Genomic DNA, 24240 nt, shown 5'->3' on the forward strand with positions numbered 1-24240 from the left:
TCGTGTTTGGGTGTGTTGGTTGTGGGTGATGCCTGGCTGCCCCCGCCGGGTGCTGAGATAGGAGCAGCCTCTTCCACCGGAGGTTACCGACCCTTTGGGGTGAGGTTCTCCCGGGGGCTGGATCTCCAGGGCGCTGCTGCGGGCCTGGGATGTGCTCCTGGATGTACCTTTTCCCTCTGGAAATGGGTGTGTCCGGCTGTTTGGTTTTTTCCTGCGCAAGCTAGTGCTGCTCCTGGCGCTGAGATACGGCGTGCGGGAGGCCCTGTGCTCGGCAGGAGGTGGTGTTCCTGGAGCTGGCGCCAGAGCTTCCCCTCCGCAGCCCTGGGTCCCCGGGAGCGCTGGGAAGCTGCGTGGGAAGCCACGGAGGTGCGCGGAGAAGCTCCGGCCGGGGGCAAAGCAGCGCCTTACGATGCCGCCGCCATCCTCTGCTGGGTGCCCTGGTGACTCCAGTCATCCGTGTTTTCACTTTGGAGAACAAGTTGGGGTTGAAAACAGCGCCGGAGCTGTTGGAGCACGTCTGTTCCTCCTCTGCACAGCCCTGCGAGGGGCAGGGCCGTGGCGAAGTCCCCGCGCCGCTGGGGGGGACGCGGGCTGTGTGCGGGGAGCACCTTTGTCCGGAGCACGAGGGGTCGGTGCCTCTGACCCCTCTTCGCTTCTCCCCGTGGCCACTCCAGCGCCCCTCTCCCACAGAGCTCGTCCCTCACAGCTCTCGCAGGATTTTGCCTTCCTCGGGGGCCGCGGGCCCTCCGCGGCCGCGCCTTCGCACGCCCGGAGCCCGGCTGTCCCCGTCTTTGTCACCGAAACCAGGCAGCGGGACACGGCTGGTATGTGACGACGCCAAACGCAGCGTCCCCGGGAGGACGAGGACGGCCCCGGCGGCTTCTCACTCCTCCCCAGGACGGTTTGTTTGTCCGGCCAGAGCCGTCCCCGTCCCCAGGGAAGGCGCTGCGGGGTGGGGACAAGGGTGGGGACCCGGCCCTGGCCCCGCAGCGCAGCAAAGCCTGGCCGGGGCCGGTGAATCTGGCCTCGCTGGGCACGGCCGCCGGCATGGGGACGGTGACGGGCCCCCTCCAGGACCCCGACCCCGGGGGATATTACCAGTTCCGTGTCATCGTGCTGGGGGACGCGGCCGTGGGGAAGTCATCGCTGCTGCGCTGCTTCGCGGAGGGTCCGGCCGGGGGCGCGGCCACCCCCTGCCCCACCATTGGCGTGGAGTTTTACAGCCGCACCGTCCCGCTGCCGCCCGCCGGCAGGGCCAAGCTGCAGCTCTGGGACACGGCCGGCCAGGAGAGGTTCAGGTGAGGTGGGGACGGGGACACAGCCCCCATGCGGGACCCCAGCACCCAGCTGACTCATCCACCCCACTCCTGGGTGGGTGTAAAGTCCCCGACCGGGCGTGCGAGGACAGGCGGCGATGGCTTGCTGGGACAGTGACGCTATAGGGGCAGTTGAAGCCTTGTGCTGAGCTTGCAGCAAAGCTGGAACTGTTTTTGGGGGGCAGCCAAGGGATCAGGGCTGGGTGCTGGTGCTGGGGTGCTGGTCCCAGGGTGCTGGTGGGCTGGGGCTGGGTGATTTCCTCCCTGATTGCATCAGGCTGGAGCCGGGAGCTCCTGGGAGCGTGAAAGAGGCTCAAATGGGGTGCAATGGGCTGAGGAGTGGGGTGCTGTGGCTGGAGCAGCTGCCCCCATCCTTGTGAGACTTTTAGGGGCCCCAAGGTTGGCGTGGGGGTGCCCTGTTCCTGCCCAGTGCTCAGCTCCGTCAGCACCCACCCATGGGTGCTGCCCCATCCCTGCTGCACCCCGGGCTGGGAGAGGGGGCAGGATGGAGGGACCCCATAGCCCCTCTGAAACCCCTCAGGTGTCCTCTAGAGCCCCTCAGTCTTAGGGGGGTGCTGAACAGAAAGTTGGGGTACAGATGGTCCAGGCAGGTCTCCCCTTCCCGCTCCCGAGCTGGGACCCAAAAATCCCCCCACGCTCCATCCCAGGGAAGTGGGTGCAGGAGCTGGTGGGTGCTGTGGCACCCCCCCAGAAACCGCCCCCCCACTGTGCCCAGGTCCATCACCAGGTCCTTCTACCGGAGCGCAGCAGGGGTGCTGCTGGTGTTCGACCTCACCAACCGCGCGTCCTTCGAGCACGTCCCCGAGTGGTACCACGAAGCCGCCGGGGAGCAGCCCCCCGCCTTCGTCCTGGTGGGACACAAGTGTGACCTGGTGGCCGAGCGAGCCGTGTCAGCAGAGGAGGCCGGGCACCTGGCCGCCTCCCTGGGCATGGCCTTCGTGGAGACCTCGGCCCGCAACAACCTCAATGTGGAGCTGGTTTTCCAGACACTGGCGGGGAGCATCCAGCGGGCGCTGGGGCGGGGGGCCCTCGCCCCCCACTGGGGCTGCAGCGGCGTAAGGCTCATCCCCAGCCAGAGCCGACCCCGGCCTCCGGTGCGGGGGGAGCCCCAGGAGCGCTGCCAGTGCTAACAGGGACAGAGGGGACATGGGACCCTCCACCTTGGGGATGCTTCTCGCTCCACCCTGGAGCCCCCTGCCCTTGGGCGATGTGCGGGGCTGCGTCCCCACCCTGGCTTGGGTTAATTTCAAGCCTTAATTTGGGGATGTCTGAAAAAATAATACTCCCCACAGGACTGTTTTTAATAAACTTGAGGCTTTTCTGCACTAAATGAAGGCTGTGCTGAGTGCCGGACCCCTGACAGGGACCTGCTGCCATGCTCAATCCATGACATGGGGGGTGCTCTGCTTTGGCAGGGGGGTCATTGGTGGGGTAACACGCCCACCCCACAGCTGCACATGGCCATGTCACTTGATGGGCCTCATGTCCCAGGGCCATCCCGTGGGAAAATGGGACCAGGCACCCTCCCGAGTGCTTCCAGCCGGATGGATCTAAGATAAAGGGAGCAAAGCTGCTCCAAAGAGGCCACCCAGCACCCTTGGTGGGGCGGGAACGCCTCCTGGGTGGAGGAGCGGAGGCGCCCGGCGCTGTCTGCCTGCCTGTACATGCGCCCGGCGCGGGGGCGGCGGGTCCCAGCAGACGGCGGAGGTGCCGATGGAGCCGCGGTGGCAGTACCAGTTCCGGGTGATCATGCTTGGGGACTCGACGGTGGGAAAGTCCTCGCTGCTGCGGCGTTACACCGAGGGCGTCTTCCTGGACGCCGTCAACCAGACGGTGGGGGTGGATTTTTACGTCCAGTTTGTGGAGCTGGAGCCGGGGCTGCGGGTGAAGCTGCAGTTCTGGGATACGGCCGGGCAGGAGCGGTTCAGGTGGGTCCGGGTCCGGCCATGGGGTGAAGGAGCTGGGGAGGTCCTGGGGGTGAGGCGTCCCCCTGGGTTTGGGGGTGCTGGTGGGCTGTTGTGGTCCTCTTGCTGTGGGGAGCCCCATGGGTGAGGAACCACGCTGTGCAGCACCGGGCAGGCTGCAGTGGCCCAGGTGAGCCAAAGCCAAGGTCATTCCCGAGGGAAAGGGGGCCTTGGTGTTGCCTTGTAAAGCCCTGGCCCCAGCTCCAAAGGGGTTGTGGGCCACCCCCAAGCACCCCTCTGCCCCACCAGCTGCAGAGGGCTGGGGCAAGAGACTGGGAGCCTGCTGGGAGCTGGGTAAAGCAGCTTCCCGGGAGCTTGGGGGAACGTGGCTGCTGGGGACGGGAGAATGGCAGGGCACGGGCGAGCTCAGGGGCTGTGGTTGCAGGGGACGGACGAGCTTTGGTGGCTGAGCAGGGACAGAGCTGCCTGGACCCCTTGCTGGTACAGCAAAAGGGATGATTCTCCTCACCCTTATGGTGGCTTGGGAGCACTGTGCCAGCTGCAGGGGGCAAGACGTGGCTGGGGCTGCTCTGCAGGCGGGGGAGATGCTGCCCCAGGCAGTGCAGGGGAACCCGGGGGCAGCTCACCCCATTTCTCTTGGTGCTCCAGGTCTGTGACTCGCTCCTATTACCGCAACTCAGCTGGGGGGATGCTGCTCTTCGACCTCACCAACCGCACGTCCTTCGAGAGCATCCGGCAGTGGCACCGGGAGGTGATGGACACGGTCCAGCCCTTCCGCATCGTCTTCTTGCTGGTGGGGCACAAGAGTGACCTGGCAGGGCAGCGGCGGGTGGGCAGGAAGGAGGCAGAGAAGCTGGCAGCCTCGCTGGGGATGCAGTACATCGAGACGTCGGCAAAGGACGCCAGCAACGTGGTCCAGGCTTTCCAGATGCTGACGCTGGCCATCTACCAGGCACTGCAGACGGGGCAGCTGGCTCCCACCGAGGCGTGGGATGGGGTGAAGAGCAGCGTCCCACTGCCAGCACCGCTCAAGGCTCGGGCACCGGAGAAGGAAGAGAAGCGGAAGAGATGCTCGTGCTAGAGCTGGGGACACTGGTAGCCTGCCCCAGCAGCGCTGGGACATGCTGGGCTCTGCCCACCGTGCTGCACGGGAGGTGAGGCAGGGATGGAGCAGGCGGGGTGCGGGCAGGGGTGGAGAGCAACTGCAAGGACGCATTAAACACCCCCTGTTCACCTCTCTGCCTGCCCACGCTTTCCTGGGGATGGGGAAGCAGCTCGCACCAAGGCTGCCCATGGGAAGGGTGAAGTCCCCAGGCAGGATGGGGCCGTGGTCTGCAGAGAGCCAGTGTCACCCCCGTTCCTCTATTCCCTCTCCAACCCCCTTTCTACAGGGCTGTCCCCCTCCTGCAGAGAGGAACCGCAGGTCCTCCCGGCCCCCAGGTCCCACGTCAGAGCAGTGCTGACCTGAAACCCCTTTTACTCCCCGGCCCGTTCTCTCAGAGCTGGCCTCCCCCTGCTCGGGAGGGCGAGGCAGCCTCGGTCAAACAGCAGCTCCTCCCGGGTACCCCGAGCTGGAGCAGCCGCTGAGCAGCTCCGCATCCCCCCTGGCAGCAGCTGAGCACGGCTGTGGTGCAGGAACGGCTTCCCTTGGCCCTGAGCACCCGTCAGACTGGCCTTGCCTGGGAGGCTGCCTGCGTTTATTGCACTCCCCGGGCTCATCGGCCAGCACCGAGATGAGAGGAGGAGAGAGAGCCCGTACCAGTTCCTGAATTACTTCAGCAAAGGCGGTTTCCCCTCTAGGCACCAGGAGGCCGAGGGTGCCAGCAGCAAGCCAGGCAGGGAAGACGGCCCCACTCCTGCCCGCGGGTGCGGAGGAGCCTCCCTGTTGTGGGGGGTTTGCAGAGCTGCCGGCTCCCTCTTCACAACAAATGGCACCTGCAGCTTCTCCGATGAAGACTGAGCAGAGCAGGCAGAAGCACAGGGCCTTTCTTTATGTCCCAGGCAAGGAGAGAACCAGGATTGCCTTGATTTCTTGTCTGCAGTCACCAAGTCCCACTCCTAATGGTCCAAACATCCAAGCCAAGGCCAAACTACTCACTCTGGGCTGGATGTAGAGGGGGAAGGCGCCCACCGAGCCCTGTCAGCGTGGCAGAGGCCAGCCAAATCCTTCCACTCACTTTAAACCCCAGGGCAGGAGACGTCACACCAGAACGGGGGCTGCCCGTTTCACTCGCAATCCCTCCGCATGCTGTTTGAAGAGCACAAGACCGTGCCGTGGTTTTAGATTAATAATTTCTTTATTCATGTAAAACAAATGCAAGTATTTATATAAACACTGACATTACAAAGTACTGGGGCAGGAAGGAAGAAACAAAAACCTCTACAGATGCTTCTAATACTGTCCCACGCAAGATCAGATGCTCTGTCCCTTGGATAATCACTTATACGATAAACCACTTTCAAGTCACAAATAAAAGTCTCTGTTTTGAGATATGTCGCACTCTTAGGGCGAATGAGGAAGGGGGCATAGAATGTTTTTGGCAGGTCTCCTCATAAAGTCAAGATATTGCTGCACCGTTAATAAAAAATATATGCTTCTCTGTAAAGCATTAAAAAAAATATCCCATGGATGGCATCGTGGCGGCTTCAGTGGAGAGGCAGATATCCCAAAATGTACTGACGTCTTCTCCCGGCTCTTCCCAGGGGCTATTTCTTGGTGGTTTTGCGAATCAGTGCCATTCTCTGTAACAAGAAAGAGAACAATGTGGGAAGCCAAGCGTCTCAGGCAAGGTTACTGCAAAACAGCCTGTAGCCCTGCAGGAACAAGGTATTTCGGGTTGTCTCAGGACACTGTCTGACTTGTTTCCACACAGGTCTTTCACGTCTGTTTGAATCTTAATGTGGTCCCAAGCTGCAGCCAGAGGAAAAGAAAGCGTCTGTGCTCCTCTCCTCGGTGGCTGGGGCTGGCAAGTAAAACACTGACGCTAGTGAGGGGCAGTGGGATGAAACAGCACGCTCAGGGATCAAACCCCGCTTCAAGGCCTCCTCTCCCTCTGCCCAGCAGCTGCTGCGGAAGCTTCAGGAGGGGAGCTCATCACCCACGAACTGCAACGGCTCCTGCAGGGCAGCTCCTTCCCTGGCTCTGACCGTACACCTACAACGTGCTGCCTAGTTCAGTTAAAGCAAAATTAAGGGGGGAAAAACCCCTCGGCTTCAATCTAAAGCTGAAATCCCAGGACAGCAGTGTGCTCTCTGCTGCCTTCCCAGGCAGATGTAAAATGGCCCCAGGAACTCGAGCCACAGCCTGTGGGAGCCCCACAGATCGCCGGGAACATCCAGACTCCTGGAGCAGTTCAAGGGGCTGCGCCAGCATTTGATCCCCCAAACCCGGCTGTGGGTTTTCTCCTGAACCAGAGGAGTTAGCAGTGCATTTTCTGTCCCTTCTGTGCAAAATCAGAGCACACAGTCTGCAAGGGGGCAGCTCTCAGCTGGTTTTTTTTAACCCTTCCAAGCTGTGTTGCCCTTCAGACAGCAAGTAGTGCTGCTTCTCTTAGGGGGCAGCCAGACTGCGGCACCGCAGAGGAGCCTCAATGCTCTCTGCACCAACAGGTGCAGAGACTCCAGAAGCTATTTCAAGTCCAAAAGAAGCTACAAGTTCACATCTTGCCAGGAGTCCAAAAAACCACCCTCCCCACATCAGGCTTCTACCACGCGACTCTCGGTGTTGCTGAGGGCTCCTTACCTGTTTGTGAGCTTCTGTAGTGCAGGCTTTTTTGTAGGGCCTGATTTCTTCAGAACCAAAGCCCGGGATCCACATGTTCCACTGACGCTCTGGAAGAGAGAGCGCAGGTCAGCACGCTCCACTCCAACCGCCCACGTCGTCTCACACACACCGGCAGCACGCCCGCCTGGAGCCGGTGCTAGAGGCCTGCCGGCGACCCACATACCAGCTATAAAAGCTTCACAAAAGCAGAGTCGTGGAGGGCTGCACGGCATTAAACATGGTAAAGACACAGTCCCTGTGCTAGGCACCTTCCCACATGGGCTGATGGGCAGCGAGAAATTGCATAACTGCAAAATTTGGAGAGGGGAAGGTGAGGGGCAGACACCCCATTCATCCTGATTAGCCGGGCGACGGGGGGGATTGTCCTGCTCTGCCCCGCGCTGGGGCAGCCTCACCCCGAGCGCTGTGGGCAGGGTTGGGCGCCGCAGGACATTGAGGGTATAAAGGTACTGGAGAGTGTCCAGAGAAGGGCCACGGAGTTGGGGAAGGGTTTAGAGGGGAAACCGTATGAGGAGCGGCTGGAGTCCCTGGGTTTGTTCAGCTGGAGCAGAGGAGGCCGAGGGCAGCCCTCGTGGCGCTCGGCAGCTCCCTCCCGAGGGCAGGAGGAGGGGCAGGGCTGGTCTCTGCTCTCTGGTGACCAACGCCAGGCCCCGAGGGAATGGCAGGGAGATGTGCCAGGGGAGGGTTAGGCTGGGCATTAGGGACAGGTCCTTCCCCCCGAGGGTGGTGGAGCCCTGGCACAGGCTCCCCAGGGAGGCATCACGGCACCAGCCTGGCGATATTCCAGAAGCACTTGGCCAAGGCCCTCAGAGACACGGTGTGAATTTGGGGTGTCCTGGGCAGGGCCGGGAGCTGAGCTCGATGGTCCTTGTGGGTCCCTCCCAGCTCAGGGCATTCTGTGATTCTACCATTATTAAGGCATTATTAAGTAGCAATGAACCTGTAGAGCTACTCACAGGTTTCCACCCTGACACCTGCAGCCATGCCCTGACCCCAGGGTGTGCGTCCAGCTCTCAGCTGAGGGGGGAAGAAAAGCTGACTCACCAAGATGCAACTGGACATCTTTCACTTCCAGGGTGTTTGACTTGCGATGCCGTGCAAGCTGGCAGGCAGCCGTCACCACGCTCTCTATGAAATCGTCAGCGATCTGCAACAGCATCTGTGGCACAACAAGGACAACAACCAGACTTATCAGTACTGAGCAGCTCAAACAACGCAGAAAGCGTGAAAATTAACCCGCAGAAGCAGGAGTTTCAAAGGCGGTTGCTAAAATTGCTGTTGTAAAACCCTTGTTGGCGCTGGGACGCAGAAACAGACGCGGGTGGCTGAAGGCTGCAGCGAACATGAGAATAGGGCAGTGTAAAATGAACCAACCCTCCCTGCCTTGGACAAAGGGCCACCGATCCGCGAAAAATCCCAGATTAGCTCCTTCTGCAGCCCCTGCCACGGGTCGGTACCTACTTCCTCCACATCTTCATCCAGCTGCTCGTTTGGATCCACCTCACGCACCAGGTCCTGCAATTTCTTCTTGGTTAAAACCTGAGCGTGTGGGAGAAGTGGAACGATTTACTGCCCTGCTTTAGCAAAGCAGCTGCTCACGCAGCACAGCCACAAAAGACCTCCTCCCCTGCCACCCCCGAGGCCCCAGCCACACGTGTTGACACAGCGTATCAGTTCAGGAATGGCGTAGATGAGAAATATCAGGTGGTAAGGAGTCATTTTCAAGCACCAGCGGTTGCTCTGAACAGAAAGCAGAATGCAGCAGGCCGTGATAAATAAGTCTCCTGCACTAAAGCGGCACTAAAATGCTGCTGGCTGAAGCAAGGCTGCTGCCAAGAGAGGACAAAGGCAAAACTAGAGGTCTTAAGAGGCAGACAGCGAGTGCAAGCAATGTATCAGTAGCTAAATTAGTGCTCAGGGCACAAAGGAAGTATTTCCACAGCTCTAGTGCTTACCAGCTTTAGTGTTTCAAATGGCAAAGAGAGATATGTGAATGCTGGGTTATTCTAGGGCAGAAGGCAGCACCTTCTCAGCCCAGGCACGGCTGGAAGCAGAAATTTTACTGCTGCCCAACAACCGCAGGACACTTAGTCTCACAGGATACAGATGACAGTTACCACCACCGATCTGTCAGCCTGGTCAGATGAACCAGACACACACGGGAAGTTCCTGCCCTTCCTGGTTCCCTGACACCGACGGCGGAACTGCTGCGCGTGTGTTTGTGTCGGGGGACAAGTGCACTTCCCAGAGGGGTCACGGTGCCAGCGAAGCCCACAGAGAGATCAGGGTGTGCTCCTGGGGCGCTTGCTGGGCGGCAGCTTATCTTACACACGTCCAAGACTCCACAACGCAACAAGCAAACAGGCAAGCCAGTAGTTCGTGCCAGCGATGCCGCCCCTCATACCGCCCCAGTGAGACGGAGCCTACAAACCCGCACTTCTATTTCTCCTATCTAAACCACACTTTAAAAGAATTTCCCAATCGCAGCCCCAATATATATTTTCCTGAGACTGAAAAAGTCTCTACACCCACAGTGTCCACACCCCATCCAGCCTGAAAGTGCCTGGGAGGGAAGATATACGTGAAGATGTTTGCTCACTCCATAACTGATACTTTAATAGACATAAAGCATTTGCCAGTAGTTTGAGGAAGGAGAGGAATTCGGCCACAGGCAGGTCTGAGCATCTCCTCCTAAAGTCAGGGATGAAATTACCTGGTTGCTTTCAGGACTGAGCCGTCCTCCTCCGCTGGGCGTCCCCGGCATCTTTGCCACGGTGGTGCTGTTGGCCATGGAGCTCTGTGGGGGAGTGCTGGCTGGTTCTGGCTTTATCGAGGAGAAGTTGGAGAGGTTGATCAAGGTAGAAGGGCCAAACTGGTTCATAATCTGTTGGGCTTTAGCTTTTAGATCATAAAGCTTATCTAGGTCCTGCTGTTTCTTGGCGTTGTGGGGACCCAAACCAATCAACTGGAAAAGGAAATGAAAGCCACAGTTAGCAAAGAGAGAAGTAATTCTGCAGGTGATCGCATCTTTGACCAGGGTAAACCGCAGCGTCCTGACGGGGCCCAGAGGTTTATCAAAGATCAGGTCTGTCTGGGTGCAGCAAGAAGGGAGGAGCAACGTTTAGAAGAAGAGAAAACATTCCCTGGTGTATGGAATATGAAGTTTGCCACGAGAAGCACAGCGCCTGCACGCAGCGCAGAGCCAAGAGGCAGCAGCTCTGTGGTGGCACTGACCCTCCTCCTCATTCCTCGGGCCAAGTCCCACAGGCACGTGTCCACCCCTCACCCTACAGTCAGGGCCCTTCTGAACGCATTTCACTTGGACCACAAACAGCTTTGAGGAAGAGACCACGCAAAGAAGATTTAACTAAAGGACACGGCTTGCTCCCACAGCAGCAACGCAGGGGAACGGCACGTGCAGCGTTAGAGTCTTTGACCTTCGATGCTCACGCTCCATGGGCCTGAGAAGACGACAGGGTTCAAGCTCCCTTGGGTGTCTGCCGCAGGGTGGAGGTCTCATTTTTGGCAACACCGCACTCCAAGCCTGACCTGCAGCCATCTCTTGATGCGGGCTTGACAACAAAGTGTTCGTTTTTGGGTTCTGAGAGCACAAGGTAACTCGGAGGTAACGTGACAGAGAAACACACGTGCGCACCCACACCTTCGATTTGTTCTTCCCACACTGGGCAACCAACAGCTGCAGTAAATTAAGTCAGATTTACTGAGTTTTTATCAGGGAACCAGAAGTGGGTTGCAGCACCTGAACTGGTTACTCAGATTTTCCAGGTTCACCCTTTGATGCCTGAAGTTATTCAGGTAATTGGCCACCGAGCTAACACACGGGCTGACTGGCAACTACTATATTTCAGGCTCAAAGGCTCTAAAATCCAGGCTCAGCAAAGCTCTGCTCTGTCCTCACTGCTCCGTGAAAGGAAACTCGTCCAAACCCTGGGCCTTCCACCCCCACAAGCGGCGTGGGGAGCAGTGACCGGTCTGTCAGGTGAAGTGAGCATTTAATGAACAGTTTGGTGTAAAAGCCCCTCACGCAGCAGCTGCTGTTGGACCCGGAGCCGGGTGAGAAGCAGCCTCTGAGAGCAGACACCTTTTCCAAGAAGCACATGCGTTTCAGGGTGAACTTACGAGAGAAGAGGAGTTTGTTTAAAAAGCCTTGCATCACATTCACATACAAAGTGACGAACGGAGCGTTTGCTACCTGAGCTACAAACAGACATTCACCCCTCATCAGAGCAAGCTTTGTTAGTTTGGATTAATTCATACCAAAACACAAAACAGAAATCACACAGAACTTAGAAGCGGCTGCGTTAGTGCTTCAGTCCAAGGCACGCTCATGCACTGCCGCACCTACAGACACGGAGCTGTTTTCAGAGAATTTATACCCAAGACACATTTCTGTGGTGCCCTCAGCAAATTCCTAGCTCAATTTTAACTAATTAGTGACAGAAAAGCATTACATCCTCACAAGAAAAGCCCTCAGATGGCACTTCTGGACGAGGAGCTCAGCACAAGATCAGGAGGGACTTCAGTGGGCTAGTCACGGCTTTAGCTTAGGCTGATCTCAGGCTGCTCAGTCCCATGCCTCGGTTTACAAATCCACAAAGCAGGAATTCTTACCCGCCATGCAGGGAAGAAATCTCAGAAATCCTCAGGCAGAACGCGCTTTACTAGCACAAAACCGTTTTGTTCATTTATTTGCAGATCTTATCGCACCCTTTGCGTGCCATTAAGATCACCAAACGCCAAACTAACGGATGAGCAGATTCCCAGGACAAATCCCGCATGCCGGCCCCATGCCAAGCCCCAGCGCTTTACTTACAGCTATCTGAGTGTCTAGATCTTTAATTACATCAGCAACCGCTGTGGGGCCAGCGAACGGAGAGGCCATTTTCCAAAGCCTTCCCAGTACGTCAGCAGTCAGCGTTAACCTACTCTCGCTTCCTCCTCTCTTCCATACAATTCCCACTCCTACAGGAACACCAGATATTTTTCGTATCACCCATTCTATCGTCAGATCGCGATAGAAAACAGCTTCACGCGAGAGGGCACGCGGTGTCCTTACTACGGCGCGAGAGGGTTTATCTATTGGAAGACACGACACATCGGTGAGCAGTACGCGAGCGCGCGCCGCTGCGGAGGACGAGGCATCCCCCAGGATCCTGAAGCAGGAGCAGAAGTTTGGCCAAATTTCATTTTTCCACCAGAAGACAGAGGATGTCGGTATCGGCTGCCAGCAGTGACGTGCAGGCGAGGCCGGAGCTCTGCAACAGCAGCCTCCCTCCACGGCAGGAATAGGTCTGGCAGCCTCAGTTAGCACTGCCAACCCGCTGTAACTCATTAGCGAGGACAGCGCGGGGTTACGGCTGTCCTTAAAGTCTGCATTAAAGCCAAACAAACCTTTGGTGCATTCCCTGGAGTGCTCGGGGGGTCCCTCTTCCATTAAGATGCAATGATTTTTCACCACTATTTAAATAGTTTTGCAAAGGACCATCTGGTCCGGGTGTCTCTTTATTGTGAATAGAGAAAACGGTTGAAAAACTGTTGTAGAAAAGTTGCTGGGTTTTGTGTTGGTTATTACAAACGTGAGACAAACCCCTCTCATACGCGGCTGGAAGAGGCACCTGCCACAGACCCATACCCGTTAGGGAAAGTAACTGAAACGGACGGGATTAAAAAAAGCCCTTTTTCCCCCCTCGATGGGGATGTTTGATGCCGAAGGTAAATCCAACCTCCCTCCTCCGGCTCCCAGCTCCGCGCGTTACCCCTGCGGCACCGACACCGGCGTCCCGGAGGGGACAGCCCCATCCCGTGAGGGGACACCCCCGCGGGCACCCTTCAGGGAGCCTTCCTTCCACCACCCTCCCCGCCAACAGCTCAAAGCGGTCACCGGCCCCCGCGACCGCCGGCGGGCAGCGGCGTGACGGGACCGAGCGACGCCTCCCCGTGCCACGACGCCCCCGCCGGCTGCCCGGAGCGGGGCCGAAGCCCGGCGAGGAGTCAAGGGCACCGGCACCGCCCGGCCTGCGGGACGCCCCTCCTCGCCCCGGGACCCCCCACACGGCCGGGCGTTGAGCACCGGCTGCAGGCCCGGCCCGACGAGCGGCCGGGACACGGCCTGCCGCACCCACCACCCGAGCTCCCTCCCGGCCCCCGTCGTCTTTCGGTGTGCAAAAAGCCGGTATAAAGCACGGGCGCCCCCCACCCCGTACCTCGCCATGACCCGCGGGCGGGACGAGCCACCGCCGCCGGCTCCGCTCCCTCCGCCGCGCACACCGAGCCCTTCCGGGGGCGCCGCCTGCCGACACCCGGAAGCGCTTCCCAGCAGCGCCGACCAATCGGGAGGGTGCCTGGCCGCGCGCGCAGCGCCCCGCCCACCAGCGGCACTCCCCCGCCTCCTCGGTGGAGGTGCGGCGCTGAGGTGCCCCATCATGCTCCGCGCGATTTGCATATCGCTTCGGGGAGAGCGGGGCAGGAATACGGTGTTTTTGAGGGGGGGAAAAGCGTGAAATGGCGAAAAAGACGGTGGAATATGGGGAGAAAGAGAGGGAGAATAGAGATCCGGGCGCTGTTCTTCGAGAAAAACGCGTGCCTCGCCATGAGTTCGGTGATAGCCTGGCGCTTTCCGGTGTCGTCGGGGCGCTAAGCGTAGCTTTAAAAAGGGCTTCTGCCGTGCGTGGCACGGGGGGGCTCCACGGCCGCCCCCGCGGAATCGACATCAAGAGATTTCGGAAGCACAATTTTTGCAAGGAGGGGATGGCCGGTAACCGCACGTTCCGGCGCCCCGGCAGCGGCGTTAACAGCAGAGAGCACGGTAGACCCTCGCTGAGCAGGGGCGCGGCGGAGGCGGTCCGAGCGCCGCCGCTCACGCGCATCTGCGTGGACGTGTTCAACCGCGGCGGCGCGCGCGGGCGGTGCCCCTGGGGCGCCGCCGGCCCCGCAGCTCGGCCCGGGCTCACCCGGCGCGGTGCCCCGGGAGCGCGGCAGGACAGTCCCCGCGGCGGCGGTAGGGCCCTTCGGCGGCCGCCGCGCCCCCCGCAGTCCGCTCCGCCCGGCGCCCCCCGCCGGCATCTCTCCGCGGAGGCGCGTCGTACCGCGCCGAGGAGGAGCGCGGAGTGCCGGGGAGCCCCGCTGAGCCGCAGAGCGGGCGGTGGGGCCCGGCGGGCTCTGGTTCACAGAACGGCGTGGCGTACTCGGGCTCTGGCGGCAGCGGCTCTGCGTATTCGTGGTACGTTCCCGGCACGTCGTAGTGGTTCAGGACCAGCGGCAGCGTGTAGCCCTCGTCTGGCAGCGGCTTGAAAGTGGAGGGACCTGTCTGGCTGCTGGGGCTCACCTGCACCAGGTCCGGCTCAGCATAATCTGCAACGTGGATGGCAGGCTGGGGAGCTGGGGACAGCAGGGGGCTGTCCCCGCAGTGGTGAATGGGTCTTGTGGGTGCGCTGGGGGCACCCGGGCTACCCCTGAGCACATCTGGATCCCCAGGGCTGGGTGAAGCTGGGCAGATGTGCGCCAAAACCCAGGCGGGGCAGGACACCCACCCCGCGGGGAACGGGCGCGTCCCTCTGCCCCAGTACCGAGTGGGGCTCCGGGGACCCTCCAGCCACCTTGCGATGCCCACGCCTGCCTTTGAGGTGCAATAATAATACTAAAACCAACGATAAATAATAAGCTCTGCCGGGGTCTCTTTTGCACAGAGCTGTGATGCAGGACAGGGGTCAGACCAATGCAGTTCTGGGGGGGCGAATGGGCACCCCAGGGTGCAGCGGGGGAGACACGGCTCTGGCTCTGGGCTGAGGGACCCGTTCGCACCCCGATGTCCCCTGTTACCTGGCGAATGGGTCCGGCTGAGGTCCCCCGGCGCAGCCGCCGTGGGGAAGGAGGCCAGCGGGGAGCTGGGGGGTGGCAGGCTCTGCAGGGAGCACACCTCGCTTGACTCCAGTTTGGGGTACCCTGAGCAGAGAGCAGAAACCCCTGGTTGTCACACACCGGCCCTCGGGTCCCCTTGGAGGCTGGAGGCAGACGGGTGCCCCCGAGGGTGGGATGGCTCAGGGCTTGGCAGCAGCACCCATTAAACCAGCTGTACCCCTCCTGGATTTGGCCCCGAGGCACGGCAGGACCCCCGGAGAGGGGTTGGGGGGACCCTTTACCTTTTGTGATCCCACAGCTGGGCTCCGCTGCCGGCTTCCTGCCAAGGGGAGAGCGAGACAGGGGTGAGGGGTCCCAGCCACCCCGTCCCCACCACCCCCCACCTCCTCACACCCGCTGCACGGGGGGCTGCGCCCCTCGGTACCCGGTGAGCAGCTGAAGGGAGCTGGCATGAGCAATGGGGGGGTGGCACCGGGTCCCCTGGGGTGAAACGGGGGGCGGGATGGGACCCACCTCTTCCTGCGGCAGAGGAAAGCCAGCAGCAGGAGGCTGGAGCAGAGGAGCAAGAAGCCACCGATGAGCAGCATCACGAGCAGCGTGGACCCTGGGGAGGGAGGGCAGTGTCAGCCCCCAGGTGCCCCATCCCACCCCTCGGCACCCACAGGTGCTGGGAGCCCACCCGGGGCCCCCAGAGAAGGAAAACATGTCACAGCAGGGGGTCTTAAAGCCCAAGTGGGTCTGTGGGTGCCTGGAGCACCCACAGACAATGCTGTGCCCCAGGAACAGCCCCCCCACGGCACCCACCTGCCTTCTCCGGGTCCAGGGCGACGCCGGGGATGGGCGTGCGGCTGGGCGGGCGGCTGGTGGGGACGGGGTACTCCTTGGGGATGTTGGGCACTGCGGGGCAGAGCGAGGACCATGAGCGGGTGCGTGGGGAGGGAGAGGTCCCTGGAGGACATTTGGGATTAGGGGGGTGTGGGGCAAAAGCCCCCGCGAGGGGCTCACCATAGGGCCGGGGTGCGCGGACCCGTGCCAGCTGGCAGCCCACCAGGGCCACCTTCAAGGCCACGCGTTGGTGCCAGCTCTGGGGCGTGACGCGGATGTAGCGGGCGACAATGGGGGGGATGAAGGCATTGGAGACCTCCCCGTGGCTGTCGGCATTTCCTTCAAAGACCTGCCGGGGAGGGTGAAAAGAGTGCTGGTGGCCTAATATCTGTGGGCAGGGGGTCTGCACCCCCCATCACACCCCCCCGCCCACCTTGTCCTCCTGGCCACTGCTGCCTCTGTAGGGTCTCCAGTTCTTCCCATCGCGGCTGGAGGAGACCCGGTAGGATGTCACGTAGTAGTCATGCTGCTCTGAGGAGCCCTTGGTGATGATGCCTGGTTGGGGTGAGCCCAGGGAGGGGGCCCTGCCATCAGTCTGGGGGTGCAGAGCTGGGGAAGGGCTTGGGGGGCTGCTCTGCATCCCACCCCCACCAGGATGTGCGCCACTGGATGGAGCAGAGCTTTCCCAGGCAGAATCACCCCATCTCTGGGATAGTTGTGTCCCTGCTGGGAGGGGACCAGAGGGACAGGACACGTCACCCCCCTGGGGTGCCCCCCTCCAGGGTTCTCTCTGGCACTGGGAGGGGGTTTGGGCAGCAGATTCAAGTGCTGGACCCCCCGCTCTGCCCCCAGGAGCCGATAACCTCCGGCCCCGGCTGCCAGCCTGCATTCCTCCCTCCTCCAGCCTCCGGCCGGACAATGTCCCCATTTTCCTCCCCGACCGCTGCCGCACAAAGCCCCCGCTTTCGGCAGGCTCCGGCCGAACAAAAGGCGCTCGCTGGCACCAGATGCAAGAGCATAATATTAACTTGTTCGTCCCAGAAGCGGCTGTGGGTCGGGTGGAGCAGGGACAGCAGGGACAAAAGGACGATGGGGGACAGTCTCGGGGCTTGGTGCTGTCTACATCCCAGTTTGCACCAGTATAACCACAGCACAAGGAGCTACAGTCTCTCCGAAGTGTTATGGGGAGGGTTGCAACTGCTCTAGGCAGTTTGTTGGGGGGGCACCTCTGTCACTGCGGGGAGGACAGCGGTCAGGGTGGCCTGGGGACAGGGTCACGGGCACTCACCTGTGACATTCCTGCGGGTGCCCAGGTCCAGCTCCAGCCAGGCGGCCTCAGAGCCGGGTTCAGCCGCCCAGGAGTGGCCGGCGGTGCCGAGCGCTGCCCGTTCGGCCGCCCACACTCGGTCCTGGCCCAGCGCATCCACCTCGTGCCACCAGGACGAGGCGTTGAAGGCGGCCACCTCCAGTGCATCGCCGCAGGCTGGCGATGGGAGACAGCAGGCTGAAAGCCGGGCCCCCCCAGGCTGGGCATGGGGTGGCACTGGGTTTGGCAGCCAAAATCGTGGCTTAATTTCAGGGGAAATGGGAAAAAATACCTTTATGGAATATGAGCCGCTTCTCAGAGAGGGATCCCCTGTGGGGAGGAAAATGGCGGGGCCCCAGGTGAACAAACCCTGGGGCCTCCAAAATCGAGGAGTGGCAGGTCCCCGGTGTCAGCACGGATGGGTCCCATGGCCCGGTGCAGGATGAGGCCAAGGTCCCCAGCCCCCCCTCACCCACCTTTTGGAGTGGAGCCCGTTGGCGAAGGCCGACTCGTAGAGCGTGATCCCCTTCTCCCGGGACAGGGTGACCTGCCCGCCCAGCTCGTCCGCGATCACCCCGGCGTGTACGGCCGCCTTGCACAGCACCGAGGTCTGCAGGGAGCAGGGGAGGGGTGAGAGCATCCCCCCGGCAGGGGGCCGGGCACCCCATGGGGTGCCCCATGGCCAAAACCACCCCTTGCAGTCTGCTGGGGGGTGACAAGCAGTAGCCACGCGTGCTGGGGACCATCCCTGGCAGGTGCACCCATGGGTGCCATCCCAATGGGTGCCGACCCATGCAGCGGGGTGCCCCGTGGGGCAAGCCGGGTTCTGCACTTACATCCCGATAGCCCTGGCTCGGGTTGCCCCAGATGTCCCCATCGATGTCCTTGCAGCCCGCGGGGCAGTACACGCTGAAACACACGGCGAGGGGCAGTCAGGGCTCGCTCCCATGCAAATCCCCTCTGCATACCCGCTTTGCTCCTCATCCTGCCGCAGCTGTCCCCCAAGAGCCCCGGGGCGAGCGCAGCCCGTGTACCGGGGAGAGGAGTGAGGATGAAACTGGGTCCAATGGGGACCAGCAGCGGTGCCGGGGTGGGGGATGCCAAAGCAGGGACCACCCACACCCCCCGGCCACTCACCTGACGTGCTCCTGGGTGTAGTGGGTGCCTCGAACCAGGCAGGAGACCAGGTCTGCAAGGCAGGGACACCCCACAGTGAGGGACCCCCACCGCACCCACCCCTGCCCCAGGGCACCCCATCACAGGAGGGATGGCCCCTCAGGCCCTGCAGCCGTCGGCCCCCCGCCTGCAGCTCTGCCTGATTGTGGGGTCCCAGCTGACCCAGAGATCCAGGGTGCTGGGGGGTCCCAGCTGGCTGGGTGGCCTGGGAGTCTCCCACACTGTGCTCCCAGCCAGGGAGAACATGGGTCTTCAGGGAGTTTGGGGCAATGGGAGCCCACCCTGGGGTCAGCAAGGAGCTCCCTCTGCCCCTGGCTGTGCTCCCCACCCTGGGCCAAGACACGGCCCGGGGGGCATCTCTGCACCCCTGGGGGATGCTCCCCCCTACCTGGGTGCTGTGAGGTGGCGTAGGACAGGAGGACACCTCGTCCCGAGCGGTGGCTGGTGCTGTTGAACAGGACGGTCATGGCACTGGAGTTTGTCACCAGGAGCTGGGTGAGGGGGCCGGCGTTCCTGCAGTAGGGCCCTGCCACAGGGACAGGGCCGTGGAGAGGATTGGGGGTCCCTGGGTACCTCCCCCGGCTCAGCCCTCGCCAGGGCCAGGGGGGCTCAGGCGTTTGGGCTGTACTTAGGGTGGTCCCAGGCCCAGGGTGGCCCCAGCCCCAGAGTGGTTACATCCACACTATGGGGGGGACCTGGTGTGCAGTGCCCCGCAGTTCACCCAGTCCCCACAATCCCCAGCTCTTCACCCCCGATGCTGTCCCCCCGCAGACACAAGCAGCACCGGGGGTGACACAGCCCCCAGGCATGGGGGTCAGAGCTGGACCAGGCTCCCAAGGGGGCACTCAAAGATGTCCCCACCTCCCCGAGCGTGGACAGCCAGGCTCCCAGCCAGGCAGGGACCCCCACCCCACCACTTCCCAGAAATGCTTCCCCCCCCCAGGGCCTCTTCATTCCACCACAGCTGGGACCGCGTGAGTCGCCGCCAGCACTTATCAGGCGCCCGCTACCGCGTCCCGCGCTGCCGGGGCTGGCACGCACGGCACAGTCCCACGGGACCCCAAAACGGGGGCTGCGTCCCCATCCCCTCGCCGTCTCCCCTTTCACAGGAGCCAGTGAAGCTGCTTCCTAAATCCCCCCAGTTTAATCCAAATTAATTTGCAGTCTCCATCTCCCTGATTAAAACTTCAGCTTAGCAGGCAGGCGGGTTCCTTGGGGACACCTCTGGTCCCAGCCGGGGACAAGAGGTGGCCCCAATCCCCAGACTGCCATCACCACCCACCCCTGGCATCTCTCTGCTCTTCCCCATGTCCATCACCAGGGCCTCAGGGCACCCAGAGATGCTTTGAGAAATGCCATCGTTGCCCTGGCGACAGGGAGCTGTGTCCCCATGGTGCTGGTGGTGAAACCCACCCCCTGCCCCGTGGGGGCGGAAGGGGGTCACGCTGTGCCTCAGTTTCCCCTCCCGGACCCACACCCTCGCCCTGCCGGGGTCACATTCAACCGAGAGGGTGAGCGCAGGGGACATGGGACACGTGTGCGTGCAGGGATGTCAGGGATGTCGCAGGGTCACAGCCATGATGGAACAGCGGCTCTGCATTATATGCAGACAACATACATATGAGTTGCAGATGACACACACACACAGATTTCCCACCTGCTGCCAGATGGGCAGACGCTGCTGTGTCTGGCACAGCGCCCACCCGGCCAGCGGCTCCAGAGACCCCCTGGGTGCTGGGGACCCCTGGGCCGAGCCGCAGGCTGGAGGCTGCCACCACCGCCCCGGGGACCCCAGCGTGCCCCCAGGCAGGATCAGGGCCAGGCGCCAGACACTGGGGCTGAGTCAGCGGGAGGGAGCCCATGGCCTCCGCGTGCTCCGGCGGCCACTTCCCGAAAAACATCTGGGATTTCTCAAGGGCTGGCGTCAGCCACGGGCGAGGGAGTGGGACCCTGGCCCGGCGTCACCCCCAACCCGCCACACGCACAGCCCCAGCGAAGGCACCCAAAGAGGCTGTGGGTGTCTGCCCACCTCCCCCAGCCCCCTGGGAGCATCCTCCAGGGCTCCCCCCTTCCCTGCACTGCTCCAGGACCCCCCGGCCCAGGCCAGGCGGTCTCTGGGATTTGGGGTCCTGGGAGATGGGGACAAAGGTGTCCCCAAGGCCGCAGCAGAGCGGATGGGAACTGAGGAGCTCACGTGCTGCCACCCCTCCGGGTACCAGCCCAGAAGGGGTGAAAGCCCTGGAAAACAGGGGAAAATCCCAGTCCCAGAGGCAGTGGCAGACTTAAACTGGCTCCTTTCCATCTCGCGTCTCCCACAGCATCCCCTGCCTAGCCCCTGCCCCTCACCGGGCCTCGGGGCTGCTCCTCTGTCCCACCCCATCAACACCCCAGTGGTGATGCTTCGTCCCCCCCTGCAAGATGTCTTCCCAGCACGCGCCGCACTCCCAGTACTGTCAAATCCCTCCAAGACCATTAAATCTCTCCGGGAAAATCCTGGAAGCGTTTGGGCAGCGGCTGGGCGGGCAGGATTAATTAATCAGTTGCTGCATCTGGTCCCAACTGGGTGCCCCCCATGGCTTGGCAACAGCCCCCTCCTCAGGTACCCCCCTCCTTGGGTACCCCCTCCTCAAATATCCATCTCTTTGGATACCCCCATCCTTGGGTATCCTCTTCCTCAGGTACTCCCCTCCTTGGATATCCCCCTCCTCAGAGACCCCCTTCCTCAGATAACCCCTCCTTGGGTACTCCTCTCCTCTGATACCACCCCTCCCCGTGATGAAATCAGCTAAAAAGCCAGATTTTCCTAATATCCTCCTTATCCAGGACTTCACATAATGGGATATCACCCTCCGCCACCCCACCCACAGCCCCTCCACAGGTGCTGCCTCGGTTTCCCCCGGGACCCCCCCCCTTACCGTAGGTGGCGCCAGCCTGGGGGTCGGTGAGCAGCAGGGAGCTGCGGGCGCAGCGCTCGGAGGGCTCCAGGTCCACGTCCCCGAAGGCCAGGAGGAGGGAGGTGCCGGGGGGGGCGCGCAGCCGCCAGCGGCAGGCGGTGTGGTTGGGGTAGGTACCTGGGTAGTTCTTGGAGCTGAGGGTGCCGCTGTGGGGTGTCAGCAGCGTGTGGCCGCAGCCGTCCCCTGCGGAGAGACCAGATGGGGCGGGGGGCTCAGCCGGGCTGTTCCCTGCCTCAGTTTCCCCATTTGGCCTGTCCCCGGGGACACCCCACGGGCACCCGCAGCCCCTTTGAATGTTTTCCTTGTCTGAAATATGATTTTTTGGGGGCTTTTATGGCTGATCTGCCCACTGGGAACAGTCCCCAGGGAGATCCAGGGATCTGCCTCAGTTTCCCCCAGAGCCACCCAGGACCTGCACCTCCAGCCCCTCTCCATCCCCCAGGCCAGGAGGTCCCCAATTTTGGGAGCCACTAAAGGATGCAAGGAGGAAATACACCACCACCCCCCAAAGGGGGGGTACAGAACTGAGCAGCCCCCGGGAATCCCTGGCTGCAGCCTTGACCTTGAGGATGACCTTGGGCAGCTGCATCCCCATCGCCTCCTCCCAGGGCGATGCCAGCACCCGCCACAAAAGGGGCTTTTTCTCCGGGCTCGCTGCCCCCGGGCACAAGGGAATATCCTGGAAACTTGAGTTGAAAGTGCCCGGTGTCGGGGCCAGGCAGGGCTTTCTGGGGGAGCTGGGCAGGGTGGGGCGTAGGGAAGGGCGGGGAGGGGGGGAGGCACCGCTCAGCCCCTCTGCTGGGGGGTGTGGGGTCCACCATTCACCCCCTCCCATATCCCCAGAAAGCTGCTGCTCCTGCCAAGCATCATCCTGGCACAGCCAGAAAGGAAAGCAACAGCGGGCATGGCTTCGCCTCTGCCTCGGCTGCTCTGGCCGTCGCCAGGAGACGGGCACAAAGCACCGGCGGGGGAAAATCCTGCAGGGATGAAAAAAGGGGGGGCCGAAGGCAGAAGGTGCCAGTGCCCCCCCACCCCCCGAGCCCACTCCTGCAGGAACGGCTGGAGGCCAAAGCGGGGGGTTTATCCTGCGAACACCCCCTGGCAGGGATGCAGGACTGGGAGGGATCCCCAGTTTCCCCTCCTGACTTGGCAGCAGCCCCCGTTACGGCAGAGCCAGGAAGGAGCAGGCCCTCCAGGGCTTGGGGGGGGCACCGGGGGTGGGCTGGGTGGGGGTGATGGCAGGGGGTCCCCGGGGCTGCAGGGAAAGGGGCTCTGAGAGGGGCTGCTGTGCCATAGGGGAGAAATTTGGGGGAGTTTTGGGCAAGGAAGGTCGGAGCCAGCAGGATCTGTATGGAAAACTCTCTCTGGCTGGGACAGCCTGGCACATGCGCCCGAGCAGGTGGTCCCCCCCCCGGCTCCAGTCCCCCACCAGTGGGCACGGAGGGGCTGGGGAGGCCCATCCTGGGAAAAATCCATCCTGGGAAAGGAAACCCTCGGTAAAAGCACCCGGAGTGTGGCCGGCGCACGCCGGGCAAGAACACCAGAGATAAGACAAGAGCTGCACGCACACCCGGTGACTCGGCTCCAAAGATGCTACCAGGGGGCCAGGAAGGGCAAAGGCAAAGCCACAGCAGGGGCTGGGGTCTTGCCCCCAGCCACGGGAGATGCACCCACTCCCAAAAATCAATTCCTAAAAACATGGAAAAACTGGATTTCTGTCGGGTGAGGGTGAAGCTGCAGCCGGACCCCTGCTGGGGCCATCCAGCCAGGGATTTTGTTTGTTTTCTCACAGGATGCAGGAAAGACGCAACAGGGCGATGCTCCGGGAAAAGCCCAGCGCACTCCTGCCCCCAGCACGCCGCCGGCCTGGGGGAGCTCCGGCATCCACCCATGGGTCTGGGATCGGGTGGAAACCCGCTGCGGGATGTCCCAGATCACACACAGGGAACGCAGCGGTGGTCCCGTTCCCAGTGATCCTGGCCTGGCTTGTGCCTCAGTTTCCCCTCGCTGGGGACGATGCTTTGGACATCCCATCCTCGTCTCCTTGCTCTGGGATGAGTTGGGGACGAGTGATGCCGGGGAAAATCATTTCTTCGGGATGAGGTTTGGCTGAACGTTCCCTCGGGGCCTTCCTGGACCCCGGTGGGTGCAAATCCCCCCCCGAACAACGCTGCCGGGGCCCGCAGCATGCCCGGGAGAGAGCCCGCTGCCCGCCTCTCCTGGCTGTTCACTATCAGGTCCGGCGATCCTCTCAAACCGGAGGAGGGTCGGGCGCCTGGGGAGGGATTAGGGGTTCCCGGGGAAAGCCTTGCGGGCGGCACGGAGCCGGCCCCGGGACCCCCGGGACAGGCGGCACCCAGGAACCGGGAGTGGGGTGGGACAGGGGGAGCGGGGCGGAGGTTGCGGGGAGACCAGGCAGAACCGGGATGATGCGGGGGTGGTGGAGGCAGCGGGGAGCTCGTCCCATCCGTTACCGGAGCAGATGGATGACGGGGACCCCGTCCGGGTCGGCACCGGGGCAGGCGAACCGCGGAGACCCTGTCCCAGTGTGGTCCTGGTCTGGCGACAGCGGGGACCCGTCCCGGATGGGTACTGGGGAGCCCGTCCTGGCCCGATCCTGGTCCGGACACTGAGGAGCCCGTCCCGGATCGGTACCGGGGCAGAAGGGAGCCCGTCCCAGTCCCCGTCCCGGTCCCCGTCCCGGGCGCGGCGCGTGGCACGGCCCATCCCGTCGAGGGAAGGGGAACCCCGGGGTGCCCGGTGGGAGCGGGACTCTCGGTGCCGTGTCCCGGTGCGGGATCCCCCGCCGCCGGTGCCCCTCAACCCGCACTCACCGTCCTGTCCGCCAGCCGGGCGCAGCCCCAGCGGGCCCAGCAGGAGGCAGCGGCGGAGCAGCGCCATGGCCAGCGCCCCCCGCGCCGCCCCGCCGCCCGCCCGCATCCTCCTCCCGCCGCCGCCGCCGGCCCCGCCGCCGCTCAGCCGCGGCTCGGCCGCGCCCGCCGCCCCGTGCCCGCCCCCACCGCTCCCATTGGCTGCCGCCGCCCAGCCCCGCGCC

The 24240-nt window shown here is 62.4% G+C and overlaps 4 protein-coding genes and 1 non-coding gene across 6 annotated transcripts; 3 read left to right on the forward strand and 2 right to left on the reverse strand.

The window, feature by feature from the left end:
• The first annotated feature begins 298 nt into the window (after positions 1-298).
• LOC142066712 (ras-related protein Rab-42-like) lies at positions 299-2663 on the forward strand. The gene is made up of 2 exons (XM_075114537.1): positions 299-1298; positions 2053-2663. The coding sequence occupies exons 1-2, from the start codon at positions 1048-1050 to the stop codon at positions 2465-2467; spliced, it is 666 nt and encodes a 221-aa protein (XP_074970638.1). The 5' UTR covers positions 299-1047; the 3' UTR covers positions 2468-2663.
• A 371-nt stretch (positions 2664-3034) lies between these two features.
• LOC142066956 (ras-related protein Rab-39A-like) lies at positions 3035-5551 on the forward strand. Its single transcript, XM_075115104.1, has 2 exons — positions 3035-3265; positions 3911-5551. The coding sequence occupies exons 1-2, from the start codon at positions 3051-3053 to the stop codon at positions 4341-4343; spliced, it is 648 nt and encodes a 215-aa protein (XP_074971205.1). The 5' UTR covers positions 3035-3050; the 3' UTR covers positions 4344-5551.
• TAF12 (TATA-box binding protein associated factor 12) lies at positions 5538-12138 on the reverse strand. The gene is made up of 6 exons (XM_075115103.1): positions 11881-12138; positions 9760-10011; positions 8508-8585; positions 8091-8205; positions 7005-7093; positions 5538-6004 (listed from the first exon to the last, which is right to left on the reverse strand). The coding sequence occupies exons 1-6, from the start codon at positions 11947-11949 to the stop codon at positions 5969-5971; spliced, it is 639 nt and encodes a 212-aa protein (XP_074971204.1). The 5' UTR covers positions 11950-12138; the 3' UTR covers positions 5538-5968.
• Positions 12139-13714: 1576 nt separating this feature from the next.
• Positions 13715-13845, forward strand: LOC142066987 (U11 spliceosomal RNA). Its single transcript, XR_012663857.1, has one exon. It is a non-coding gene; the product is annotated as a U11 spliceosomal RNA (small nuclear RNA).
• Positions 13846-13892: 47 nt separating this feature from the next.
• On the reverse strand, positions 13893-24181 carry LOC142066953 (discoidin, CUB and LCCL domain-containing protein 1-like). Of its 2 annotated transcripts, none has more exons than XM_075115099.1 (15): positions 24020-24181; positions 21147-21368; positions 18620-18757; positions 18193-18244; positions 17892-17964; positions 17532-17665; positions 17348-17385; positions 17038-17232; positions 16183-16358; positions 15930-16098; positions 15729-15821; positions 15438-15528; positions 15206-15243; positions 14886-15008; positions 13893-14417 (listed from the first exon to the last, which is right to left on the reverse strand). In XM_075115099.1, exons 1-15 carry the CDS (start codon positions 24123-24125, stop codon positions 14014-14016), a joined length of 2052 nt encoding a protein of 683 aa, XP_074971200.1. In that variant the 5' UTR covers positions 24126-24181; the 3' UTR covers positions 13893-14013. The 2 variants fall into 2 exon arrangements, with proteins under 2 accessions (XP_074971200.1, XP_074971201.1); XM_075115100.1 differs by having other exon boundaries at positions 16183-16304; positions 24020-24180.
• Positions 24182-24240: the final 59 nt, after the last annotated feature.

Source organism: Phalacrocorax aristotelis, chromosome 20 (assembly GCF_949628215.1).
Source record: "Phalacrocorax aristotelis chromosome 20, bGulAri2.1, whole genome shotgun sequence".
NCBI lineage: Eukaryota > Metazoa > Chordata > Aves > Suliformes > Phalacrocoracidae > Phalacrocorax > Phalacrocorax aristotelis.

Bases quoted from the DNA above. Each gene is read 5' to 3' on its own strand.
- LOC142066712 (XM_075114537.1), top strand. From the start codon at position 1,048: ATGGGGACGGTGACGGGCCCCCTCCAGGACCCCGACCCCGGGGGATAT. The intron at 1,299-2,052 runs GTGAGGTGGGGA...CACTGTGCCCAG, and splicing joins GCCGGCCAGGAGAGGTTCAG to GTCCATCACCAGGTCCTTCT.
- LOC142066956 (XM_075115104.1), top strand. From the start codon at position 3,051: ATGGAGCCGCGGTGGCAGTACCAGTTCCGGGTGATCATGCTTGGGGAC. The intron at 3,266-3,910 runs GTGGGTCCGGGT...TTGGTGCTCCAG, and splicing joins GCCGGGCAGGAGCGGTTCAG to GTCTGTGACTCGCTCCTATT.
- TAF12 (XM_075115103.1), bottom strand. From the start codon at position 11,949: ATGGCCTCTCCGTTCGCTGGCCCCACAGCGGTTGCTGATGTAATTAAA. The intron at 10,012-11,880 runs GTAAGTAAAGCG...TTCCTTTTCCAG, and splicing joins ATCTAGACACTCAGATAGCT to TTGATTGGTTTGGGTCCCCA. The intron at 7,094-8,090 runs GTGAGTCAGCTT...TCTCTCTTCCAG, and splicing joins AGATGTCCAGTTGCATCTTG to AGCGTCAGTGGAACATGTGG.
- LOC142066953 (XM_075115099.1), bottom strand. From the start codon at position 24,125: ATGCGGGCGGGCGGCGGGGCGGCGCGGGGGGCGCTGGCCATGGCGCTG. The intron at 16,099-16,182 runs GTGGGCGGGGGG...CCTCCCCGGCAG, and splicing joins GCAGTGGCCAGGAGGACAAG to GTCTTTGAAGGAAATGCCGA. The intron at 15,009-15,205 runs GTAAAGGGTCCC...CTCTCTGCTCAG, and splicing joins CAGCTGTGGGATCACAAAAG to GGTACCCCAAACTGGAGTCA.